At 29.0% G+C, this 27917-nt stretch overlaps 3 protein-coding genes and 1 non-coding gene across 4 annotated transcripts in view; 1 reads left to right on the top strand and 3 right to left on the bottom strand.

Moving 5' to 3' along the window:
* LOC125833455 (DNA-binding protein S1FA-like) overlaps positions 1–27917 on the bottom strand; it is a 73754-nt gene that overhangs the window by 5417 nt on the left and 40420 nt on the right. The window lies entirely within an intron of this gene.
* Positions 4476–6875, bottom strand: LOC125833439 (L-type lectin-domain containing receptor kinase VIII.1-like). Its single transcript, XM_049512593.1, has one exon. The coding sequence runs from the start codon at positions 6713–6715 to the stop codon at positions 4568–4570; it is 2148 nt and encodes a 715-aa protein (XP_049368550.1). The 5' UTR covers positions 6716–6875; the 3' UTR covers positions 4476–4567.
* On the bottom strand, positions 10644–14324 carry LOC125833447 (peroxidase 21). The gene is made up of 5 exons (XM_049512607.1): positions 14024–14324; positions 13190–13338; positions 12467–12655; positions 11804–11972; positions 10644–11228 (listed from the first exon to the last, which is right to left on the bottom strand). The coding sequence occupies exons 1-5, from the start codon at positions 14082–14084 to the stop codon at positions 10822–10824; spliced, it is 975 nt and encodes a 324-aa protein (XP_049368564.1). The 5' UTR covers positions 14085–14324; the 3' UTR covers positions 10644–10821.
* TRNAP-AGG (transfer RNA proline (anticodon AGG)) lies at positions 24190–24261 on the top strand. Its single transcript has one exon. It is a non-coding gene; the product is annotated as a tRNA-Pro (tRNA).

Below are 27917 nucleotides of genomic sequence, written 5' to 3'. Positions count from 1 at the left end.
TATATATTTCTGTTCATGACATAAGATGCTGGATTTGAAATTTTTCATTGGAGACAAATATTTCTATCTTTCCAAGGCTTTAAATTATTATTGAGTTTGTTATAATTGTACATGGTAAATGTTACACTAATTAAAGTGTTTAGTTCACTCTTTTTTTTTTTAATTGCATTTTGTGTTTTGTATTTTGTTAGGTAGAATAGCTAATAATCCACTTAGATTGTGGTGATGTAAATATTTCTTTCTTTTTAAGTAAGGATTTTTAAGTTTGAGCCATTTGCATGAAATTGCCTTTTGCTGAGGTTGTTTTATCCTTGATATTTTTTTTTAAAAAATAATTATTAATTTATTCAGATCTAATATAACTATCGGATATAAAGTGAAATATCAAAAATAAAATGCAGCGGTAAGAATTTGTTGACATTTTTTTTTTCTCTTTTTGTTGTCTACTGTTTCCGAAAGGGGTTGAAAATTTAGATACGATGAGATCTAGTCAATTTAGATTTGAAAAAATTAAATGAAATAAGCATTAAACTTTTTTTTTTGATTTAGTATAACTGTGTTTATACACATGATATATTTTAATTTATTTTTTAATTAGGTAATTATTGAAGAAGGTAAATAATAAGGGAATTAAAAATTAGTGACCGACAAATCATGTTTTCTCCACTTTGCGTAAAAATACTTTTTAAAAAAAAATTCAAATCATAGTAGTTTTTGACAAATCAAATTTGTTTCAAAATATTTAAGATTTTACAAAATAAAAAAATCATTTATTACCTTTTTACCCAAATATGTCATCACTATGTTTAAGGTGAAAAAGACACAGATTAATATTTTTTTAAAAGTCAAATAATACCGACGCAGTAGTAATTTATAAAGAAAACGTTTTTTCAGAAATTAATGTGATTTTTTAAAATTTTAATTGAGTGATTTTATTGGCTCTAAAAAAGAGAATCATTTGACAGGTTAACAAACTCAAATTCATCACTATCCTAAAAAAGAGAGTTATTTAAAGTCAAAATGCAGTAAATACAATCCATTAACTATCCCCTATTAATGGTATAATTAAATCCAATTGTAGTTTCTTACTTGTCAATTTATTTTGATGTAACATCTTGATTAATCGTTGCTCTCTTTGTCCGATAATACTTGTCTGTACATTTCTTAAAAAATTATAAATAGAAGGGTAATTTTACTATATCATCCTTTGGATGTAGTAAATACAATGTCTTGAAAAATGTAATACAAAAATAACTATAATTAATGATAAAGGTTGACACTGGTACTCTGCGGAAAATGCGTGCAGTAATACACGTAACACGGCCAATTAATGTTTGACTAAAAATCTTTCACCGACAAAGCACAATTAGACCCACCTTTCTGAATCAAGACCCGGCCCGACTCGCATCATTCCAACAACCGGCGGGGAACACCTCAGTAGTAAATTAGGAACGAAGTGTAGTTTAGTATGTGTACTTTTTACACATCTAGAAACACCTTACTCTTATCCAACTTAGTATATCAACAAGGGCATCGATGAAGTTATATATTTGTTTGTTCATGTGAATTCAATATTTTCAATAAGAACAATAAATTTATATGCAAAATTTTATTAAAAATATAGTAGCTTAAGCTCAAAATTTCTAAATATGATGTGTTCGATGTTGAAATATATAAATGTTGAACGTATAAAATTTAAATTTCAAATTCGCCTAATCAAAACTTATAATTTTAGTGGTTCTGGTGCAAGTTTTCCACGCAAAATTAAGAAATTTTATTTATCTCGTTAGATGCATCTTATTATTAATCTTTCACCATACAGTATCAGGTCTTTATACTTTAGCTTAAAATTTTATTTTATTTTGTTTTCAATTCAGGTCTGCATACATTTTACCTTCACTAAACTCCACTTATGAGATTACAATTAGTATATTGTTGTTGTTTCCCATTCAGCATATTGAAAAACAACTAAATTTGATTTTATATAGAAAAATTTCACATTAAGAGATAAAACACTGATTAATAAAAATAATTCATATCCCACTCCTATTTTGAAGATTTAGCCTAAAATGTTCATTGTTCTCATCCTTGAAGATGCTTTGATGATAAAAAGGTTAGAACTTATGACAGAAAGTTACTAAAAGTAATTTTTTTATTTTACTTTTTAGCAAAGTAAAATTCTAAATTGCAACATCTACCAACACCATATTGAATATGATTAAATTTTTTCCTTAACCAAGGGGTCTCGGGTTTGAGCCCCCTTGGGTACGGAGTTGCCTTTGTTAGGGAGTGTTTTACCCCTCAATGTGGGACTTCTCGGCGCGAATTCGGATTTAGTCAGGCTCCAATATAGGTACCGGACACCAGATGGAAAACAAAAAAAATAATTATATTTTAATTGTATAAGTTGAACATGAAATTTGCTTCCAATCAAATTGTTGATTCCAAAAGTCTAGTCTTGAAAAGTAATCTTCCACCAAATTGTTGAAATTATTGCTCTTTTTTGTCCATAGTGAACATAAAAGACACCTTTAACTCATGGTCCCCTTCAATTCTTACATTAAACAAATTATATATCTCTAATCTTACTCTTAATCAATTGCAAGTTTTACTATTAATGATTTGAGTTCGAGTCCTGATCTAGAATTGAATTTGTTAGGAAACACTTACTCTTAAAATGGGACTTTTTAATACAAGTTACGGTTGGTAACATATGATCTAAAATTTGAATTTTTAAAATAAAATCAAATTTGACAAAAAATGTTTACTCCTAATATGAGATTTTTCAATACAAATTTAAATTAGCTCCTTAAGCGAATACAAAATACAAGTATTTTGCACATAAAAAAGTACAACAACGCCAACAATAAGTGAGATTTGTAATCTAAAAGTTAAAAACCAATCTTCTAAAATTGGTTAATATATTGGTGTGTAAAAATGAAATTCACTATCACCATATAAAAAAATTAAATATTTTTTACAATTAAAAGATGAATCATTTTCCATGAGACTTTTCGGCACGAATCTGATAGGTACTAGACATTAGATGAAAAATTAAAAAAGAAATCATTTCCTCTATATGTAGTTCATTAGTATTTGAAATTTCTCTAAATATAATTTTTACTTTTAGTAAAATCTTGAGTTTGAACTCTGAATATAAAAAAAAATGATAAAAAAACGTTTCTTCCTTTAATGCACCTCATCCAATAAGGAAATTCGATTTAATTAATTTAGATATAACACAATATCGAAAATTCCTTGTCATCCTTCCTTTGGAGAAGAAATTAAATTGAAAACGAAAGATAATCAATTTTGTCAAGACATTACATAAAAGCTAGGTTGGTGGGAGTACTAAAAATTACTACAAATAGAGAAAACTTATCCATAGGAACTATATATATATATATATATAAGAAAAGGATAAAATATATATGTGAAAATCCTATCTCATTTTTTAATTATGGTCCACATTGAACAATATTCTAATAGCATCTACCAATAAAATAAACCTTTTTCCATTGTCACAATGCCATAGTTCCATTTATTCATAGATTTTTTGTTACTCCATTACTCCTTACATTTTATGGTGACATGTTTGACTATATACATAGTTTAAGAGAAGATAATTTTTGATGTTAAATATGTCATGATATTTGTGGCCATAAAATTATGTCACTAGAAAGAACAATCTAATCTACGAAGCATTATGTGTTCATCGCGATAACTGATGAAAGATTGCACCCAAAAAGGACGCCCTAGTCCACAAAACATCATTTGTTCATCGCGATAATTGAGAAGATTGCACCCAAAAAGGACGCCCTAGTCCACAAAACATCATGTGTTCATCGTAGCGATAAGCGAGGAAGGACCCCACACCCAAAGAGCATAATGTGCCTAATTTATTTGAATATAAGTCACATGAAAACAATTTTACTATTACCGTTATTTTATGATAAGTCATAGGTTACGCAGAAATAATTCTACCGTTATTTCAAAATTCCCTTAGCTTCTATAAGATTATGTCATTAAGAACAAAAATATTTTAATGTTAAATTACTTCTAAATATTAAAAAAGTTGGGACATTTTCTTTACATGAACTTGAGATACAATATCACTTAATTGGAGTAGGAGGAGTACATTCAATGTATACATTCTTTTTTACCAAACTGAACCAAAAAAGGGAGAAAATTTAGAACCCCTTTTCATAAGGGCATACCATTATATAAGTTGAAAGACTTATTTTTGTTACATACATATAATAATAAATAAAGGTAAAACAAAAAGATGGTACAAAACATTCTACACTAATAAGAGCAGGTATAATGTAGACAGCAAAACAAAAAAGGAGAAAATTTGGATTATATATATAAGTTAAAAGGCTTATTTTTGTTACATACATAATAATAAAAATAATAATAAAAAAAAATAAAAATTAATGAATCTATGAACAAAAAGACAATCTGATACACAAAATATTCTGCGCTAATAAGGGCTCACACCCCAAACAACAAAACAAAAAGATGACAAAAAGTGAAACCATCCAAAGCTCCTTTCTTGATTTTTGAACTAAACTAGGTCCATGCCATCATGTCCACCAACACCATTGAAACTGTTTTCTGATGAAGAAGTTGAAAGTGTGATCATACCATTCAAGTCAGAAACACTATCTTGCAATGTCATTAACAAATGAGATGTGCTAAAACTCATTGATGGTTTAGCCCTTGGTACAATAGGTACTTCAGCCTCACCTACTAACATTTGTACCACCCCCCTCATTGTTGGCCTAGCTATAGGGTCAGGATGTGAACAAGCCAAACCAACTAACAACACTCTTGTCATTTCTTTTTCATCAAATTCAAGATTCAATTTTGAATCAACTGCTGATAGTAAACTCCCATCTTTGTGTAATCCCCACACCCATTCAACCAAATTGCTGTTTAATCCAACACCACTAGTTGTTGTTTCTTTCTCAATTGGCCTCCTCCCACTTGCCACTTCAAGAACCACTGCCCCATAACTAAACACATCAGTTTTCTCAGTTGCTCTACCTGTCAACAAGTATTCTGGTGCCAAATACCCCATTGTACCGGCTGCTACCGTTGCATCGGGGGACTTGTCGTGTTCGATTTGTCGTGCTAATCCAAAATCTCCTAACTTTGCATTGAACCCTTCATCCAACATAATGTTACTACTCTTGATATCCCTATGTATCACCTGGTTTTCGCATTCTTGATGTAAATATGCTAATGCAGAAGCAACACCTAACAAGATTTTTTGCCTGTGTTGCCACGAGAGGATCATTCTGGACTCGAATAACGCCTTGTCAAGACTACCATTTGGCATCAAATCATAAACTAACAAGATTTCACCTTTCTCATGACACCATCCTTGTAGCCTAACAAGATTTCTATGTCTAAGTGTTCCGATTATCGACAATTCAGAAAAGAACTCAGCTTTCCCTTGTCCATTATGACTACACCTCTTTACCGCAACAATGTCACCAGTCTCAGACAAAATCCCTTTATAGACAGTACCAAATGCACCATGCCCTATTATCCTAGTAGAATCAAACCCTTTCGTCGCGATTTTAAGCTCCTTATAGCTAAATTCCTTTGGCATTTTGATAATATCAGAAGGCAACATAGACTCTGAAGTCTTCACATTCTTGAATTTTTTCGAATACAACCAAATAAGTACCAATGTAGCAAAAGCTAGAAAGAATGCTCCAGCAGTAACAACCCCAACAACAGCACCAGCACCTTGCTTACAAAAACTATTATGACATTTGCTGCTGTTTTTCTGTACTGCATTAGCAGTACCATTCGCTTCCGCTGGAGCAATCTGCTGCTCCGGAGGAGGCGATGTGGCGGATGTAGTTACATCCGCCGTGGGGTTCATCAAACTAGCCGTTGGCGGGGGCGGAGGCTGCTCCGCCCCCGCTTCCGGGGGAGATTTAGGATTTGTATCAAATGATGAAGTGAAACTCCAATATTCAATACTATGAATCTCTGTACTCCCTTGTGTTGAACCAGAAAACCCCACAAACATGAAATCATTTACATATTCAGAAAGATCAATTGTAACAGATAAAAATGGTTCTTTTGGCTTAAGATTAGAATATGAAACATAAAGATTCAATTTTTTTGTAGAACCAAAATAATCAATCCAAGAATTAACCAAATCACCACTTTTTAGATCAACACCAATAGAATCAAGATCACCAACCTGAGTTGAAATCATTGAATTTAAATCTAACCCCACATGATTTCCATTAATATCTTTAAATTCAACATCCACAAGTGTATCAAATTCAACTCCAAAATTCCCATTTTGCCCTCCTTCTGCATCCAAAATCCCCAAATACCCACCGGAATCACCAACCGACTCATCATCCGGTGTGATAACAAAAGCCAATCCACCTCCAATCGATGAAGGATTCAAATTACTAACAGAAAACGAGAAAAACGTAGAGAAACTCGCCGGAAAATCAAGACCCGGCTGCCGGAACTTTACTGGTTTAGAATACAAAACTTTTCCGGCACCGGAATTTGGAACAGCAAGGTCACGTGTCAACTTAATAGTATTATTCCCCAAATGGGCATCGCCTAAAAGCTTCAAACTACTAAGAGTTAAAGTCCCAGAATCAAACTCAGTGGCAGCAGCTAAAGCAGCCAAGAAACAGAGCAATACAACTAGTAATGAGTAAATCTCCATTCAAATGTAAAAAAGAAACTAACCCTTTTCAGATTTTCACTAGAAAAACACAAATTCAAGAGAAAAATTTACATCATTTCTGGATTTTAGAAAAAACCCATTTGAGATTACAGCTCAATTGTGTGAAAAAATTGAAGCTTTTCAGCAAAAGGGCTTGCTAATTTGGGTAAAATATTAGTGGAAAGATGTATGGAAAGTGGGAATTTGAGCTGAGAAAAAGTGAGAGAGGTGTTGATGTTGAAAGAAGAAAGAGAATCGAAAGAATTGGAGTGAAGAAGACAGAGGGATAGCGGTTGGGATACACGTGTTTGATATAACGGTAATATTTTTCCATTGTAAAGACACCTTCTTCTTTTTTTCTTCTTATGTTATTATGTCGGGTCCCATGTCATAGTAGTGGTATTACGTACTGAAAAGTTCGATTAATTTAAATTTACGTCACATAGAATTTTATTTGAGTAAAATTGCTTTTCATTAAGAATTTTTTTATATTTAGGGCTCAAATGGAGATAATCGAGACCAAATAAAAGTAAAAATGAGGATGGTGTTGTTAAATAGTTATAATAAAAATATATGATATTCCCTTTTGCAAAGGACTCAAAAGATTTCACATAAATCGAAATTAAGAGATCAAATAATATTTTGAAATGTATCTTTCATCATATTATTATTCAAAAAGATTGTAGAATGTATGATCGTTTGATAACTGGTTAGAATTGTGTAGACATTAGTAATGTAGGTAGTAGGTATTAGTAATGCAAGTATTAGTTATGTGGATATTATTTATGCAATTTATCTACTCCATCTCATATCCCACCTAAGATAATACTTTTTTTTTTTCATAACTTATTCATGTATTAGTTATACAATTTTATAAATTATAAACTAAACGACATATCAATTTTATACTTAAATAACTTACTTTCTAACGGATTATTAAATATTATACTTTATAATTTATACATAAATTAATATATGGATAAGCTATCCATAATACTTTTCGTATAGTTTATAACTCTTATAGTAACTGCATAAACCTATCGTGTATTTAAGATATATAAGTTTTTAAAAAAAGTTAAACATCCTTAAATTTTATGACCCATTAATTACACCATATAAATTGAAACAATACATTAAAATGACTTTTTAGAGAAGATTAGAATTAATGTTTTACAATGGGAGTTAGAAATCCGTGATAAATTTTATGTCACTTAATTTACTGTGGGATTTTGTCCTAATGTCACAATTTATTTATGTCATACTTAAATCACTAAGACGTTATAGGCAGAAAAATATTGTGTGATAAATGCTCCCTCGATTTTAATTAAAGAATACTTTTTGAATTTTGTGATTTTTAAATTAACAATATGTTAAATGTATTGAATTAACATTTTTTAATCTTGTGATTTTAAATACGTCAAAAAATCGAAGGTTGCAAAAAAAAGAATTGTTATTTTTAAAATGGACTAGAAAAAGTATGATATTTTCTTTCGATTGTTAGCTCAAGAACTTGATTATTCTTGAGTTTTGTTGATTAGTTTGTAACTTAATTTTGAATTCAAGAGCATGAAATTAAACTTGATTTTGAATTCGAATTTCAATAGTATTTATTTAACTTTTCGTCACGAACACCTTAATAATCACAATGAATAATAACTATATCATGAACAAGTTGCTTTAATATGAACGTCTATTTAATCTGAGAACTTGACTTTATTCTTGATCTTTGAATATTTGATATTTATATGAAAATGTTGAGTGTTTGAAGATTTACAACTTGTTGAGAATTTCGCGACCTTTCTTAATCTTTTATATATGTAGATGTATGTAAGTTAGGGTTTTGGTAGTAATTCTTTGAAATATTTACTTTTCTCCGTTTCTTTTACATAATCATCTAATATTTTATTGAGTCGATTATTTCAGAACCGCATTATATAAAATTCATCAAAAGAAAAGTGTCTCAAAATTTCTCCTCCTTTTTAATTTAATTAAGTTAGGTAAGAATTAAACTAAATAGTCTGAGAAGTTTGCTTTACTTAATTATAGTATGGTAGATCATGTTGAGTAGTTTAAATAATGATTTCTTAATTAATCGTACTTCTTAAGATAATTCATTCCACTTTACATTTTGTTGATCTCAAGATTCATAAATATATTTTTTTCAATATAATATATAATAATATATGGATATTGACAATAAAAGAACACTTTACTTGGAAGTGAACTATCGTCTTTTCTCTTTTCGTCATGATATGTACCAACCACTATAATTAATTATTGTATCATGACTAACCAACTTCTTATATTTCCTCAAAAAATAATTTTAGAGATGATAGAAGATGACAAACATAAAAAAGGAAATGTACGTAAAGTAAAAAGAAAAATCGTTAGAGGATAATCTAGGGAGGGCACAATAGATAAATAAATAAGTCTAGAAGACGTCTATAGCATTTTAAGACTTGTAATGTGGGATTCTATACACACCCGATAAATCAAAAGGAAAGAATTGAATAATATTTTAAGCCCAAAAGACGTCTATAGATAATGAGGAAGCTTGAATGACCAGACATACGAAAAAATAACAATAATAAAAATGGAAAAATTTCATAACTAAATGAATTTTAAAAATTATCTCATTTAAAAGAAAATTAAATGAAAAGGAATTTATCAAAGAGGAAATTTCATAAGTAGCCAATAAAAACAACTTAATTAGGTTCCACAACTATAGTTGTTAATTACGATGCATAGCTACATTGTTAAAGGGATGAGAGATGCGAGCGAGATAGGGAGAGGGAGGATAGAGGCAAACGAGAGAGGGCAGAGAGGTAAATTGCATTTGTGTATCTATCAAATTGTATATGTATATCTGTCAGATAATTGTATCTATGTAACTAATATACATATGTATTTGTATATTGGGCGAGCTAGATTAGGAGAGGGAGGAGAGAGACGAATTTGTATATCTATCATATGATAGTATATGTATATATAAGAGAGGAGAGAAGTGAGAGAGAGGAAGAGAAGAGAGAGACACACATAATTATAGCTAAAAAGAGGAGGCGAGTGATAATTAATTCAAGCTATAGCTATGTAAGCTAACTAATTAATATATATTTGTTTATCTGCGTAAGTTCCCTTTATACATAAGCAGTGCATGCGAAGGGATTATGAGGCCCACACTACTTAAAAATGCCCACAATTAGGTGTCCATGCCCATGTATGGTTGGTCTCCTTCTAATGTCCAATCTTACTGATATAGTGGGTTGGTTGAAGTGGATGTTCAACTTTTGTCCCTGCACTTTAGGAAAAGTTACTGATATATACCGTTTGATCAATAAATTTATTAACAATATAATTAAAATATACATATTTTATATATCAATTATATACACTATGTATCAATACGAATATTATATGTATACCCAAACAAATGTATGTTATGTGTATATATAATAAAAGTATACATAACTTATATATTTTGTAAACTAATTGATAAAAAAAAAGTAGACTTTTAACACAAATACGAAATTGGGGTTTAAGTTGTTGGATTCAACATGGATTCTATCGAACTCGTAAATTGAATTGTAGCTTTGCCTCTAATAACATATACTCAATTAAATTGTCTAGTGAGATGCAAACTGACTTGAACATTACCTTATTATATCAATATAGAAGTAGGCAAATAGCCATTATCAACAACCTTTAGGGCTTTTTCTCCACAAAAGTAGTAGTTGGATTAGTAACCAATTCTTGATCCACAATTAATAGCCCCTTGAGGCCCAAAATATTCTTATAGTTGGATTAGTAACAAAAATTGTCAAATGTTCTTACAAATCTAACTTACTTTGCATTTCCCACAAACTGATTCGAACACCATCATATTATCATAAAAAAACCGGCATAACAATGCAACACACTTATAGTACACTTGATTTGAACAATATTATTATTATTATTTCACTTGAAGATGCAACACAAACAAAAAACAAGAAAACAAAACAAATGCAACCACGAGCTGATTGCTCAGATGGTAAGCATCTCGTGGGAGATCCTACGAAGCGGTATAAAAAAAAATACAACCACATTACATAACAATTAAATATCCACTAAGCACTATTTACATAGCGACAGACTTTTCTAATTTCACCTTGATCTCCAATTAGTGGATTATTTTCAGACAAAATAAGCATAGCCCTAGCAAATTGTTGATGAAAATAATTATTATCAGCAGCCATTTTCACCACAAATGGTGAAGTATTTGGATCAGTAACCAATTCTTGATCCACAATTAATAACCCTTTTTTGTTCAAAATATTCTTGTAGTATATATTGTCTAAAATCATTGTAGTTTCGCGATCGAATCTTGAGTATAAAACAGCCTCCGGGTCAGGGTTTGGTGACGGGCATCGACCTTTAAGGTACTTTGCGTAGTCGGGGTCGATAGTCGGGTCCACCGTTGGGTAAAGCCTGTGGACTAAGTTCACACAATGAACTCGTCCTACAGAGTGAGCCCCTATTTTTTTCCAAATAAAACAAAAAACAATTCCGAGTTAGCTAATAAAAATTAAGTGTTATATTCGATTTTTATATAAGTTTCCTAAGACTTAATATAATTGGTGACTTATGTTACGTGTTTGAGACCTGCCTCAGACTTATGATGTTTGGTATATAAATGGAGATATGTAGAAAGATTAAAAAATATTATTGGTTGAATCAAAGTGCATAAATTGAAAACTCATAAATTCGCATGTCGATCAATTGTGTTTTGTTATAAACTTGGAAATTTAGAACATTAAACAATTTAGCTAGTGTTTTACTATCAATTTTTGATAATATATCTTTAAAATATTTTTAAGTTCTACAAATTATGGCTTAGGTTACATGTTTGAGACTTGCGTCAAACCTATGATATCTAGTATTTAAGTGGAGATAGGTAGAAAGACAGGCTAATGTGTATGAGTTACAAAAGTTGTTGTTATTTCTAAGACTTGACTCTACATGAATTTTTCAATTGAAATAAACATAAATTTGTATAATTAATTAATTAATTATTTTTTAAAAATTTATGATCAAACGAGAGTTGATTACCTAGTAGAGCAACAGTTCCTTCAGTATCAATACCAATTGATTGAAATCTTGAAAGCACAGATGACATTGAATCATTGTGATTAGGAAGGTACTTCTCAACTTCTGAAAAGTAAGTTTCCTTGCTGTCTTTCCTTCCTGTTTTCATTTCAATTCTTATTGGCCCTCCTAACTGTATCACACAAATTAAAACTTAGTAATTCATGTTAAGTGCTATAACAGATTAAAATAAATAAATAAATATATATATATATATATATTGATTGTGTAAAATTTTCTTGCTCTATCAGAATAGATATTTGAATTCAAAATTTTAACTCTATGAATTAAACATCTAAGGTTCTTAGGATGAGTCTAGGGGGAAGAGACACCTTAAGGAAAGTAGTGTCACGGGACACACACTATATATATATACACACAAGTGTTCTCTGAACAGTGCAATAAGATCATCCATAACACGGCTCTTGCTAAAGTCCTTGTGTTTGTATTAATTTTTAACCACACGAAATCTCTATAATCATAATGTGCAAATAAACTTGTAACTATTCAACATTAGACATTAAAACTTGGCAACTATTGCTACATACTACTCTGACTGTCAGTATATATAAGTTTAAATTCGAATCGCGAAGATGGAAAATATAGTGAATTTTTAGATGAACCTACCCAAAGAAGACCATCCCTAGCAGAAAGAGCAACAATATCAGCACAAGAAACAGTATTTGGACATTCTTTTTCAAGTGCTTGTTTAATAGTCTCAATATACTTAAAATTCCTCATCCCAAAATTCCTTGGAGATTCTTTTTCTGATTCTAGCCCATTTGCTGCGTCCAAATATAATGATGCATCACATGACTGCAAAAAATTAAAAAAAAACTTATATTATTTAAATCAAACACAAAAAGGGGTAAAAATAAAAAAAATAAACGAAATTAGATTTGGTCTTGAAACGTTATTTACTTTTTCAATTGAGATGAAACAATGCTTTGAAGTAAATGATCTTTATACAAATAGTCCAATAAAATTTACTGTTTTTTTTTTTTAGTGAATATACAAAGATGATACACAAATTATATACGGATATTCACATAATATACATGTATATACATATATTAACTCCGCGGAAGATTATGTTACTTCTGACATACGAAAAAAAAATGAAATTATAGATCAGATACTCACGATCAAGAAGTACTGAATTCTCTTTTGGATAATCCATAAAAGAAAAGGGAAGGTTGAAATGTCAATAATCGTCTATTATATTGAATTTACTCGATATTCAATAATCTCATTATTATTTTAATTTAAGTAGGTGGGTTGGCGGATATTTAAGTTAATTCTTTTTGAATAAAAAATTATCAAGAATATCAAGATTTATATTATAATTACCTTAACCATGCAATCATGAAAAAGATTTCTAATCCAAGAAACTGCTGTGTTCCCATGTTTGTGGTACAAGGTTGCCACTTGTTCTTTGATGATATCTTCAGCTCTTGGGCAACTCTTTGTGTAGTATTTTAATTGGAGCTCACTTTTTACTGCAGTTAATTAAGACTCAACAGTAATTAGTACATAGGTAAAGAGTTGCTCGATATTTATACTGATAAAATATAATAAGTATTTTGTAAAATTAGTTGAGGTACGTACCCGAGGAAAGAAGTGAAAGGAAGAACTTGTTCTTTGAAATTTTTTAAAAAAAGTTCTAATTTTGTGCACTGAAAAGTATGATATATATGATACCCTGAGAGAAATAGAATAAATAACTTTCCATAACAGGTTAAATTTTACCGACTTTATAGAAAAAAATTACACTTGTCCTTAAAAAATATAAATTTAAACAAAATTTTAGTATGATTAAGTATCTCTGAAGTCAAAATACAAATGTACTTTGTCTAGAAGTTAGTCAAATTATGAAAAAAAAAAGAAAAAGATAATGGTCAAAAACGCATTTGAAATATCACATTTTATGAGTTTTTATATCGGAACTATCACCAACTATTTATCAAAATACTCGTGCCTCAAAATAAACGAGTCATCTGTGACGTGGACGGAATTTTATGTGCAAATTAAATTATCACATGTCTTTTGACGATTGTATTAAGACACTTGGTCTAGTCATCTTTAATGTGTGTTTTGATAAATAGTTAATCATAGTGCAGCAGAAAGTACAAACACATAATAATTCAATAAAGTCATAAATTTTCAAGGTAAGAAGAAAAGTACCATTATGAATGTGAAGAAGTAGAGGTAATAACAATAAGAGAAATCTTGAATAATTGGCCATGTCTCTGATGTGTAATGAAGTGTTGTGTACTTTGCCCAATATTTGATCAAATGCCCCAAAAGCTCAATTTATATAGTAGCAAATGGTTTTGGAATTGTGCACTACTTTGAACTTTGAAGTGGAAAAAGGAATATTGGATTTGAAAATTTGGTGCACTAATTAATTAGCAACCAAAACCAGCCACTTTGTTGGACTTTTAGGCCTCTAGTTGTAGTCCCACTCAATGAAACTGTACTTCATCACAATTATTAAACAAAAAATAATTAGAATTAAATCATAGACACATTAGCATTGAGCAAACTATGATAGTATATGCCTGATTTTAACTTGTCAATATGTCTTTTGAAAGGCAGATAATAGTAAAAAATTTACTCGCATTCAGTGTTTACAAACAAATCGATAGCAATAAGATATATGTATCATTTAATTATGGTTAAATGCCATGTACTCTTACCTTACTTTTAATTGCTAGCTAACTTATTTTATTTGGTAAAAATAATGAGTACATGTATGATATAACGATAAGTATATATCTCTATTTTTGAGTGGATTGTATATTCAAAAAGGTCTATCAACATTTCACTCGTTGCCTAGCAGAAACATATATAATTATTTGGAATGGATAGCCTCTTTTAGTAGATAGACGTCGAGCCTATCATCATTGACTAAGAAAGAGAAAACACAACAGCTACATCGACTCCTTTCTTTAGAGGGGGAGACTAATTAATGAGGAAAGTAAAGGACTAAACGTTAATCGTTATGATAAGTCAACATATAGTTAACACGTGTGATTATATTATAGAAGTTTAAACGGTTAGAAAAAAAAATAAATGATCCTTTTTAACTTAAAAGATATGATCAACTTCACTAATAAAACTTCTAGTCAACCTCAACTTTGCACAAGTGACCAGTTTTTTTGTTTTCAATGTAAGTGGCAATTGACCGTTTGTGAACAAGATCATTGAACAAAGTTGATTGAGATATTGAGCATGCTAAGCAAATACATATAGACATAAGGACCACATTTATATATAGTGTGTTATCTTAACTTTGACATTACAAGTTGGGAATTTTGTGGGCTATATTCCTAATAATCGGTCTTGCACATTTATTTTATAATCGAGCCTATCAATCTGTTACCTAGATTGAAAAAATATTTTCATAACGATCCGATTTATATTAATCATGGCCCAACCCATTAATTTTAATTGGATCGATCTTTTATCTATCTAGGTCAGGACATGATTAAATCGGTCCGATTAAGTCCAATAGGTCCCAACCTGAAGCAAGGTATCACATATTTTAACAAACAAAACTAATTTAGGTATGGATGATGAATGGAATGCTCCCACATCGGATCGAGATGCGATTTCTTTTAAAGACTAGGCAAATTTTTCTTTTGAGTTATATAAGCTTTTGAGGGGTGAGTTAGACCCGAAGCCTAATTTGACATGATATCAGAGCGGAGCTCAGAGGGTCCAGTGGGCCTCCGGACTGTGTGGCGATTGTAAATATACTCTTGATCCATGATTGTACATGGTTCAAACCAGAGATGAAACCCCAGATAAAGAATGGTCAGATCTAACCATGAGGTGTGTGTATGATGAATTAATGAAATGACCCCACATCATATCAGAACGAAATTTATTGGACTCTTTATTTATTTTGGACAATCATCATCCTTTTAAACTAACTTTTGAAATTTAAATTTGGCTCAAGGCTTAACTTGACAATAAAAATATATTTTATCAAAAAACTAATATGTATATAAATACTTATTGTCTGATACTATTTGAATACAAGATAAATATCAATTTGAGATACACAATAAAGTTGTAAGATCTTACTAATTTTTAGAACAAAACTCACTTACAAATTTAGTGACAATATGTAGATTACTAGACATTACTAAATATAAAAATTCTGCGTATGTCACTGTGTCTTCACACTCATGACCTTTTATTCTTTTGGAGACAAAAAAAATGTTCTTTTCTTTTTGAGTTTTGAATGGGGCGGTTCATGTGTGATACTTGGGGGTGGGGTGGGGGTGGGGTGGGGAAGAGAACTTGGTATTAATAAAACAAGGACTTAGATTTAGTGAAAAGCATCACTTCTAATCCACTCATTTCGTTTTTCAACCACAAAAAGTGTCATTCTTTGCAAATTAATATGTTTTCATGTAATAGAAGTTTGTAAATTTTAATTTAAGGAGGACACAAAAGTATTAAACTATTATGCATGACATCAAAAAAAAAATTTAAAAAATAGGGAGAAATATGTGGTTTAGGTGGTTGAAAGAAGCTTTTGGGGTTCTAATAATTATGTAAAAAATCGAGTTTAAGTTACCTTATAAGAATAGTCAAAATTTGCATAGCAAACTCGATATAGTTATCTAAAAAATAAAAATAATAATTATATACTATAAAATAGTCAATTTCTGATAATATAAAAATACTTTATATCGTTAATTTTATTAAAAAATATCCATTTAGGATAACCATGTCATTTGGGAAGCAATTATTAAATCATTGGACTGCACCTTGTCCAATTTATAATTTTGACAAAATCCAAGCCAATTATTATTGTGATGACAAACCTTTCATTAATTCTTTTTCTTTTTTTATTTGTCTTTTGGCCTAATTAAGGGGAGGATAGGTGGGGAAACACATAAATGGATTAGTTGTCTTCTTTTACCTAATAAGATTCCTATTTGTCCACTTAAGTACATTCAAATCACAAGATTAATTATTTAATCAATAGAAAATAATCATATAATTAACTTAATAAGTACTAACATAGATTAAAATTGCAATCTCATGATGGCTATAAATTCACTATACATGCATCATCTAAATACATAACACTCAAATTTCACTGATACTATTTTTCACCGTTCTTTTTCCTTTTCTTTCTCCCATACATATTAGATTCGCTCTGATTCATAAACAATTCTAAAAAAGAAACAACATTAACCTATATATTAATATAAATCAAGCAAAAACAAATTCAATTGAATTTGAGTTGAGTTAAAGAACATAATAGACAAATGGCCATGTATAATAATAAGTAGGTGTCATACTTAGAGAAAAATTAATAATAGACAAAAAGAAGGGTGGGGGGGGGGGGAGGGGGGGAGGGGAGGGCATAGAAAACATACCTTCACGAATGAAAAAAATGTTGTATGAGAAAGAAGACTTTGAAGTTGATTATACAAAAGATATATTGTGCCCATCAATTTATAGAAGATTGGAATAGCTTTGGTCAATTTGTATAATTTGTTTTTTTATTAATTTTATAAATCTTCCAATTATTTTAATTATTTCTTGAGATGGTACGACTATAAAAATTATAGAAAAGGCATTCAATGATACTTGATTAATATCATTATTTAGGGTTGCTTTTCAAAGCATGTTTAAAAAATGGAGTTGTATGAATCTATTACATTATTAAGATATTTTATCCAAATCCGATTTATTGATCAATAAAATGGGAATTAGCACTTGATTTTATTGGTTTGCTTGTGAAATTGAGCCAATTTAATTGTTCACTTATTTAATGAGAATCCCACTTTATCTCCTCCGCGCTTTTGATAATGCATTTTTACAAGAATAGAGTCCTTTAGTGGCATGTTTTGATCTTTTTTTCATTATTTTTTAAAAAAAATTACTCATCGATTTAGATATAAGATATCATTATTGCCGGTCATATCAAATTCGACTTTTATACTCTCCCCACAGGCCACAACCTAGAAGAAGTTTGTAAGAAGGTAGGGAAAGAACTACTAGATAATTTAGACAAATTTTAATATTTAAATATTAGAAAAAAATCTTAATTGTACAATCCTTTTTGCTATTATTTTTTCTCTATAGAATGAAATATATTGTTAATTCCTTTAGGGTTCTAGATGATTATAAGGCTTCGCAAACAATCTAAATGAACAAATATAAAGCAAATAAAAGGGTAAATATATCGTTTGACTATGTGAAATTGAACAAAATATAAAAGGTATGTAAATAAGAAGAAAAAAAATCAAATTTAGTAAATAAATTGAGATTGGATCCGGATCCACAATAAACAAAAAACAAACAGGCCTGTTAGTATTTATAAGGAGAAATTGATAGAAATAGCCGTCTATCAATACATACAATAGCCGGCAAATCTATATTTTTATATACTTCTTCGTTCTAATTTATGTCAAGATATCATTGGATTTAACACAAAATTTAAGAAATAAAAAAATATTTTTGAAATTTGAAGTTTAAAAGACTCACTGATCATTTATACGGCTATAAATCATTTCATGAAGAATAAAAGAAGAATTTTATTACATAATTGTTTTCCAATTATAAAAGGGTGACAATATTCTTTTTAAGACGGACTAAAAAATAAAAATGAATCACATAATTTGAGACAAAAAAAGTATATACTATATATATATATATATATATATATATATATATATAAATAACTAACGAATGTAATTATTTTTATCGACAGACTAAATTGTAACTTGCATTTTGTAAATTAGTTGACAAAACTTAGTTCACGGGATCTGATTTGTTTGTTCAATTGACTAATTGATCAATCTAACAAAGTTAATCTAATTTTTTATTTGTATTTTGACTTTTAGGAGGTTGTGCATTAATTTTGGTTTGCATAATCACGTTACAGTGTTTGCAACTTGAAGATTTTAATTAGATAGTGCTGAATTATGGAATGGATTAAAGAATAAAAAAAATATATCATTTGCATGTGATCGACATGTTAGATTTATATTTCCATTACTATCACTTTTAGTTTTTTTTTTCTCTTTCATTATTATTATTTGGATTTTGGGTTATGTATTTTCAAATCATCATTATAACGATTTAAGAAGATTACAGAAATAATTGATTTGTTATTGAAACGTTATTTATAGCTGGTTAGTATAATCACAAGATTCCTTCTTGCTTATCAATTCATCATAAACGATTATAAATAGATATGACGTATAAATGAGATAAATGAAGCTATTATTGAGACAAACGATGGAATAGTGTCGGTTAGAACAAAACTCAAAATGACATTTATAATTAAATAATTGTTTCGTCAATGATGAATTTACATAATGAATTAAAGTGATAGCAACTTCTGATAAAGCAATTGTAGCAACTTCGACCCTTTTAATTATTATTAGTCAAATCTTATAGAATAAAATAACACTTCAAATAGGTGGAAATGGACAAAGTTTATTACTTTGTTTATACTCTAGATTATTTCAAGCCTATATTTGATAAGTGATGACGCTATATTCATTTAATTCCCCCTCAAGATAGGCCTAAGCTATACTTCACCTTTAAAAATTATTTAAAATCTTGTCATTATGTTATGTCATATTCTTATTTTAATAATTGTTTTGATAGATGAAAAAGGACCCCAAAATAAAGAGAATAAAAGGAAATGTCAATTGAAAACTGAACTTTATACTTAATATAATAATAATTAAATTAAATAGGAGTTACTCTAATCACCGACACCCCACCCTCTTGTCCAAGTACCATTTTTTTCTATTCATTATTCGATATTTGTATTATAGCTTTGATATTTCGAATTATGATTATGTTATAAGGTTGTTAAAAAAGAAAGTATTCCATATCATGATCTTCTCTATTTTTTGTGAGTACTCCAAACCAATCACAACAATGGCATATTTAGTGTGCTCCCATAAATAGAATTTTAGAAGATGGAGAGGTTGTTTTCGATAGACCCTTGTTTTAAGTAAAGCATAACAAAATCAATAAGAAAAGGAGATAATCATAATGAAAAAACAATATAAATAATAGTAAAATTGAAGAAGTACCAATCATTATAGATAATAATAATAAGAAGAAGAAAACATGATCATATTCTTATCTACTAACTTTCTATATAATTCTTTATCTTCATATTCTCCTATATAATGTCAATTATCGTGTCCTCAGTGAGTTGCAGTTGTATCATATCATGTCTAATCATCTCTCTCTAGTTCACCATAGCCAACTTCTCGCACCTACTCAATTCTCATTAAGTCATTTATGCATCTCATGTTCGTTACTCCAAACCAAAACCCTTAATTATGGTGAAGTGTAGTCCTATCTATTAATGGTCAATGCAGCATTAATTAAGAAAGATGTGACCAAGAGATTAAGGAAATAAGAGATATTATTGACTAAAATGTGAATGTATGAAGATTTTGTTTGATTCTTTATTTTTGTTCTATTTACTTTGATATATATATAAATTGTTTTTAAGAGGATAAAGCTTTAGCTTGACGCATCATGTCAAATTATGAGCTGTTATCTTCTTAACTTTAAAGAACACTACTATCCATATTCCTAATTTTGACAATAGTACTCTTCTATTAATAATACAAAGGCAATTAATATAGGTACGTATGGCAAAGATATATCTAATTTTAATATATCAAATCAAATAGTGGATAAGAAATAATTTCAACATATATAAATAATACACCTTATTTTAATACTATTCGTGTACACTCTACCAAATAGGGGTGTGCATTCAGTTTTTTGGTTTGGTTTTACGCTATTCGGTTTGGATTTTCGGTTTTTGGTTTTGTAAAAGTGTAACCCAATCCGATCCAAAATAAATTTGGTTTGGTTTGATTTTTCTCTATTCGGTTTGGCTTTTTTCGGTTTGGTTATTCGGTTATGTCAATAATTAATAATATATATAACCAAAGTAATAATATTTAATCCCTTAAATATACTTTCTAATATAAATCATAAGTAAAACTTAAAACACAATACTTATAAGTATACCTATTGTAGATGTAATTCAAACATAAAAGGGAGAAGACACAAGTACCCCCTAGACTATGACTGAAATCCCAGAGACACACCTTAACTAAATTAAGGTCTTATTACCCCCTTGAACTCATTTTTTTTGTAATTTTGTACACCTTTTGACTTATGTGGCACACCACGCGACTCCACGCAGTATATATATATATATATATATATATATATATATATATATATATATATATATATAATTCAGTTTTTTTCGGTTTTTCGGTTTTTATCTTTTAAAATCCAAAACCAAACCAAAAAACCAAACAAAGTAATTTATTAATCCAAAACCAATCCGAAAAACCAAAAAACCAATCCAAATAAAATTTTGGTTTGGTTTGGTTTGGTTATTCGGTTTAATCCGAATAGTGCACACCCCTACTACCAAATGATACCTAAACGGTTTGATTAGTTCTAGGATATTAAAAGGGGAGAAGTCGATAGGGTCAAATTGGGTGAATTAAATTAAGGAAATTTCTATAAATTCCACTAGTTTAAGAGATAATTATTTAGATACACTCTAATTTGCAATATTACAAATTTTACCAAATTTTGATGCGTCCAATAAATACATGTGGCCAAAATTAGATCTACTTAATTTGTTCTAGCTAGAGGACCTTTCACTTATTCTCCTCCGGTACTTACATTTTGATAGTATTGAGGATACTGATAGATTTTTTTGGTGGGGTGAGGGCACATGTTCCTATATTCCCCAAGTGAATTCGCATGGATTTGAAATGCATAACAAATCCCGCTTGTCTTTCTCGCCTCCCTCCTATCTCGCTCGCCTTTCTTCTATGTATCTAGCATCCTAAATACATGTGAATCAAATTAGATACATGTATATAGCGTGTATCTAGAGTGATTCGCATGTATCTGGGATACATGACTAACTCGCTCGCCTCCCTCTCCATCTAGGTTGCCTCTCTTCCTATTTTAGTGTATCTGGTAGTAAAATAACATATATTTAGAGACTATATGTATCTTCTTTAATATATGACTCTTAATTAATAATAAGATACGCATTATTTTGGAAGTATAAATAATAATGATATATATAATAATGGATACATCTAATTATGTAATTTTTCCATTAAATTATGACTCATTATTTAGCTTATTCTGATCCGTTCGTTTAAGCCCAAATAATATTTGGGTGGGTCATAACCCAAAGTAGGGGTGTGCACTATTCGGATTAAACCGAATAACCAAATCAAATCAAACCGAATTTTTATTTGGATTGGTTTTTTAGTTTTTCGGATTGGTTTTGGATTAATAAATTACTTTGTTTGGTTTTTTGGTTTGGTTTCGGATTTTAAAAAATAAAAATCAAAAAAACCAAATTTTATATATATATAATGTTTAAGTTTAGAATTAAGTTGGAGTTAACCACTTTTGTCCCTTTTTGGTTATTGTCTTTCATGATGATTATGTTTGAGTTACATCTATAATAGGTATACTTATAAGTATTGTGTTTTAAGTTTTACTTATGATTTATATTAGAAAGTATATTTAAGGGATTAAATATTATTACTTTGGTTATGTTATTAATTATTGACATAACCGAATAACCAAACCGAAAAAAGCCGAACCGAATAGAGGAAAATCAAACCAAATCAAATTTATTTTGGATCGAATTGGGTTACACTTTTACAAAACCAAAAACCAAAAAATCCAAACCGAATAGTGTAAAACCAAACCAAATGTACACCCCTAACCCAAAGACTGTTGATTGCAACTCGTAATTTTCTTCAATATAGTTTTATTTAAGTTATATAATATTTCTCAACTCGCATTCATATATATATACTAGACATCGGAGCCCGTGCTAGCACGGACCCAATATGTATCATTTTTGTTTCAATTTATGTGACAAAGACAAAATTAAAGAGTTAATCAAACTTTAATAGTAATTTAAAATAGTTTAAATTTTTTATTATTGTTAACTATGGTAAAAAAAATTTGTGTTTTTTAACATTCTAAATTGGTAATTATTGTTGTATGATTTGTAATATCTTTTACGCAATTTTGAAATAATAAAGGTTATTTCTTGTTTCTCAATTTATGTGGTACTAATAAAATTTGGAGATTCAATCAATTTTTTTTTGTCTTTAAAATATTCTATTGTTAATTACTGTAAACTATTGTACTTTCTAAGTAATTTTCAAATAATATATATTATTTCATTTGTCCAATTTATGTGTCACCGATAAAATTTGAAGAGTTAATCAGATCTTTTACATATTTTTATATCTTTTGAATATTTAAGTAAATAATAATTGTGATTTATAATATTTTATACAATTATTTAAAAAAAAATTAAACAACAAACAAAACAAATTCATCATAGGAAAATTACCAAAGCATCCTTGAATACATCAATAATGGGTCCCACTTTTTGTTTAAAAAAATATGCCTATTGGGAGGATATTTTTGTCCAAAGTGGAAATAGATAAAGCATTAAAGTCTTTTAAAATTTTAAATTGTTAATTCTTATTGTATGATTTGTAATACTTTTACGCCATTTTCAAATAATAGAGGTCATTTCTTCTTTCTCAATTTATGTAGTACTAAAAAAAATTTGAGATTCAATCAATTTTTTTTGTCTTTGAAATATTTCTAGCTGTTAATTACTGTAATTTATAGTACTTTCTAAGAAATTTTCAAATAATATATATTATTTCATTTGTCCCAATTTATGTGTCACCGGTAAAATTTGAAGAGTCACTCAGATCTTTTTATATATTTTTATATCTTTTAAATATTTAAGTAATTAATTATCGTGATTCATAATATTTTGTAGAATTATTTAGTGTAGTAAAATAAATTTAAAAGAAACAAACAAAACGAATTCATCATAGGAAATTACCAAAGCATCCTTCAATACATCAATAATGGGTCCGACTTTTTGTTTTTAAGAAATTGCACATTCGAAGGATATTTTTGTCCAAAGTGGAAATATTGTGTAAAAAATGTGTATTTATTGTGATTTTGAATGTTTTGTGGGGTAATAGGACGCACGCAAAGTTAATGTGTCTTTTTGAAAATCTAGGACAACTTCAAGTATCACTTAATGTTTTTTCTCAAAATTTAATTTACTTTCGTAAACTATGTGTCAGATCAAAATTTAACAAATTCAAAAGGAATGAGTAATAAATAGCTCATACAATGACATATTTATTATTTAACTAAATAATAACTTTCTATTCAAACAAAAAAAAAAAGACTTCAACAATAAATTATATACAAAATGGCAAAATATTTATAACAATTAAGGGCATTTGGTCTAGTGGTATGATTCTCGCTTAGGGTGCGAGAGGTCCCGAGTTCAATTCTCGGAATGCCCCCATTTCTTTTTATATTCTATATGTACGCTGATTATGAATATATCTTTAAAGGATCGATACATGTATGATAACCATCATTTTTAAAAATATATATATTTTATTTTCTTGACACATATAATTGTTTTTAGAGGTGTAGTCATGATTGAAATTACGAATTAATTTTATGTATGCTTTGTGTCAAATAACAATCACAATTAGTCAAGTATTATATGTGTGCATACGCATATATGTATAGTTTGAAAGAAAAGAGTTCAATTTATACGTTATTATTCAAGATATATTCAACACCATGAATATATTTTTAAAGGATCGATACGTGTATAATTATAACCACTACTTTGAAATTTTTATTTAATTTTCTTGACACATATAGTTAGTGCTTTAAAATTTTCAAATATTCAGTGGTTTTAAAGACAAATCCAGAGTTCAGAGCTAAAAGGACAATTTTTTTCCTCAAAAAAATATAAACGGTATACCAATTATTTTTTTTATCAAAACGGTAAAATCGCTCCCTAAGGAGCGATATCTTTTAACGTATGTCGGGCATGCCGTTAAAGCCTTCATTCAAATTGCTGCTGAAGCAGCGATTTTATCAGAAAAAAAAATCCTAAAATCGCTGCCTCAGCAGCGTTTTTCTAATTTTTTATTTTTTTTTGTAAACGCTGCCTTATCCAATTTTTTCTTTAAACATTAAGGAAAATTGCTGCCAAAGCGAAGATAATTTTTTTTTAAAAAAGTTGGAAAATTGCTGCCATTGCAGCGAATTCAAGTTGGAGATTTTTTATTTTCATTTTTTTTTTGCAAAAACGAAGTTGGAAAATTGTTGCCATCGCAGCGAATTCAAGTTGGAGATTTTTTATTTTTTTTTCAAAAACTCTGCTGAAGCAGCGAGTTAAGATTATTTTTTTAGGATAACGCTGCTGAGGCAACGATTTTATAAAAAAAAAAAAAATTTGGACAAGCAGCGATTTTAAATAAAGTTTTTAACAATGTAAGGAAAAAAAAATCGACTTAAAATCGCTGCCGTGGCAGCGATACGGCAGCGATTTTTAATTAAAAAAAAAGAAAAAAAGTTTTTGGACAAAATCGATGCTAGGGCAATGATTTTTAGTCATTGTGTCAGAGGGAAATCGCTTCGTCAGAAGTGATTTTGCCCTTTTGATTTTAAAAAAATTTGATGTGCCCTTTTGGAATTTTTGACAATTTTCTTTTACCCTTTTAGCTCCGGACTCAAAAAATCCATATCCCTAAAAACACACATTTTCCATTTGTGCACTTGGCAAAAGGAATTAGACCACAATGAACAAAACAATATTCATCATTGTTGCAAAACTCTTGTGCTGCAATTTCCAAGAAAAATAATCATGCAAAATCATAAAAGGTTCTTGTCAAAAGAAAAAAAGAAAAAAAAAGAGAAGAATTTTAATATTTTTTAAAATTTTATCATTTGATATTTGAAATATATTGGCATTACAAATTAATTCAGATTGATATCATGCAAATTTTGATAGGGTAAATCGCTAATCCAGATTGATATCATGTAAGCTCTTGATAGGGTAAATCTCTAATCCAGATTGATATCATATAAGCTCATGATAGGATAAATCGCTATGATTTGAATTTGGTTTAATCTCAACTCATTTAAGCTTTCACCCATTTTAAGAGAATTCTCAATTGAGCCCAATTTAATCTTCAATTTCAACCCGTTTTAAGACTCTTTATTTGCATTATTGTAAACTTGTAATGTATGTTCCTACATCGAATGTATGAAATACTTTTTATTTTATATCTTTTAGGATTTATCTATCAAATTGTAACTTTTTTTTAAAAAAAAAAATCTTGAGTTGAAATTCAAATTGTGGTTATAAAAGTTAAATAACAATATGTTATAATATTGAGATTAAGCGGGTCACATTGGGCGGGTCATGACCCAACCTAATTTTTAGGTTATTTGAGCCCAAAATAGACTTGGGCGGGTCAAGACTCAACCCAATTTCTATTACAATCTATTTTAATATCTCTAATTTCAAAACTCGCCGATTTAACACCTCTATGTGGTACAATATGCTTATTTTTCGTGTAAATCATCATTAATGATGTGGGTGCAATTAAAACTCTGAAAATTGAAAAGAATATTTGATTATGCTAAATGAAGTCATATTTGTAATTGAAATTACGATATGAGTTTTTATGTGTTTTATCTCAATTAATAATCTAAATTACTCAAGTATTATATATGTATATACTCATATATGATATATGTATAGTTCCCATAAAAGAAATCAATTTGTAAGTTACTTATCCAAGATTAATTCAAGATCATAAATATATTTTCAAAGGATCGATACATGTATAATAACCACTAAAGTTTAATATAATTTAATTTTCTTGGCACATATAAGTGCTTTGGAATTTTCGTACATTAGTTGTTTGAAAGACAAATTCATATTCCTGATCTATGTTGCTCGGACTCTCCAAAAGTACTACTATATTCATATTGAATTTCCAAAAATATACTAATTTTGAAAAATTCAACACATATTTATGAGACGTTTTTAAAGAATACGAGCAACATAATCCCTAATTACAGGAACAATGCCCATCTTTGCACTCAGCAGCATAAGTAAATGGATAGCAATGATCATAACAATCTGCAGCCGTCTTGCAAACTGGTGAATCTGCTGCAATTCCAAAGCAAAACAAACCTACAAAATCATTAAAAAAAAAGTTTCTTACTTGTCAAAAGAAAAAGAGAAAAAAAATTCAATTTAATCATCTGATATTCAAAATCAAGTAGACACAACTAATTCAAATCTAAGTTGAGTAGGTTCATTGATTAGGTAAAGTGAGGAAAAAAATAATTTTACAATTTAATCATTTGATATTCAAAATTAATTGGCATAACAAATTTAGATCTAAGTCAAGTAAGTTCATACATGGGGTAAAGTGGGAAAAAATAATTTTTGACTTTTGATCATTTGATATTCAAAATTAACTGGCATAACAAATTCAGATCTAAGTCGAGTAGGTTCAAAATCAGTAAAGAAATCAAAAAAATATTTAGGATATTTGAAACACGATATAATTTTCTAACAAATGAGTTAATAAACCACTTTTTATATCGTAAAATCCTTTATTTATAAAATTTGAACCTGAAATCTCTTGTTGATGATGAATAAACCCCAGAACATCCTCCCAATGGTTAAAACTTAAAGAATAAAAGTAAAAGTAATTAACTTGCATAGTGGTTTGGTCTAATAGCTAAGAAACGTTTCTCCCCACATACAACAAAAAAAATCTAGAAATTTGTCACTAAAAAAGAAGAAAGAATAGAAATTAATTAGACACAAATAGTTAGGAAGAGAGATGAATTACACACCAACAATTGCAATTAAAATGGCATAAACCAAGAACAATGTTGTAAAGCAAACTCTAGTCATCTCTTTAGATATAAGTACAACACAAGCTTTTTTTATTATAATTTACTTGAATCAAGTTTTACTTTTATATATACACTTGTAGGGGAAATAAAATCTGATTTATGAAGGATTTAGATTGAAAAACATTAAATGCGTTTGACCATTTTGGGTGTTGTTTTTGTTAGTTTGTACTAGTATAATTTGTCTCCTTAGGGGGAAAAAAGGTAAATTGAAATA

This window comes from Solanum verrucosum, unplaced genomic scaffold (assembly GCF_900185275.1).
Source record: "Solanum verrucosum unplaced genomic scaffold, falcon-dt-bn FXZP01000142.1, whole genome shotgun sequence".
NCBI lineage: Eukaryota > Viridiplantae > Streptophyta > Magnoliopsida > Solanales > Solanaceae > Solanum > Solanum verrucosum.
This window is presented reverse-complemented; position numbering and strand designations above follow the sequence as displayed.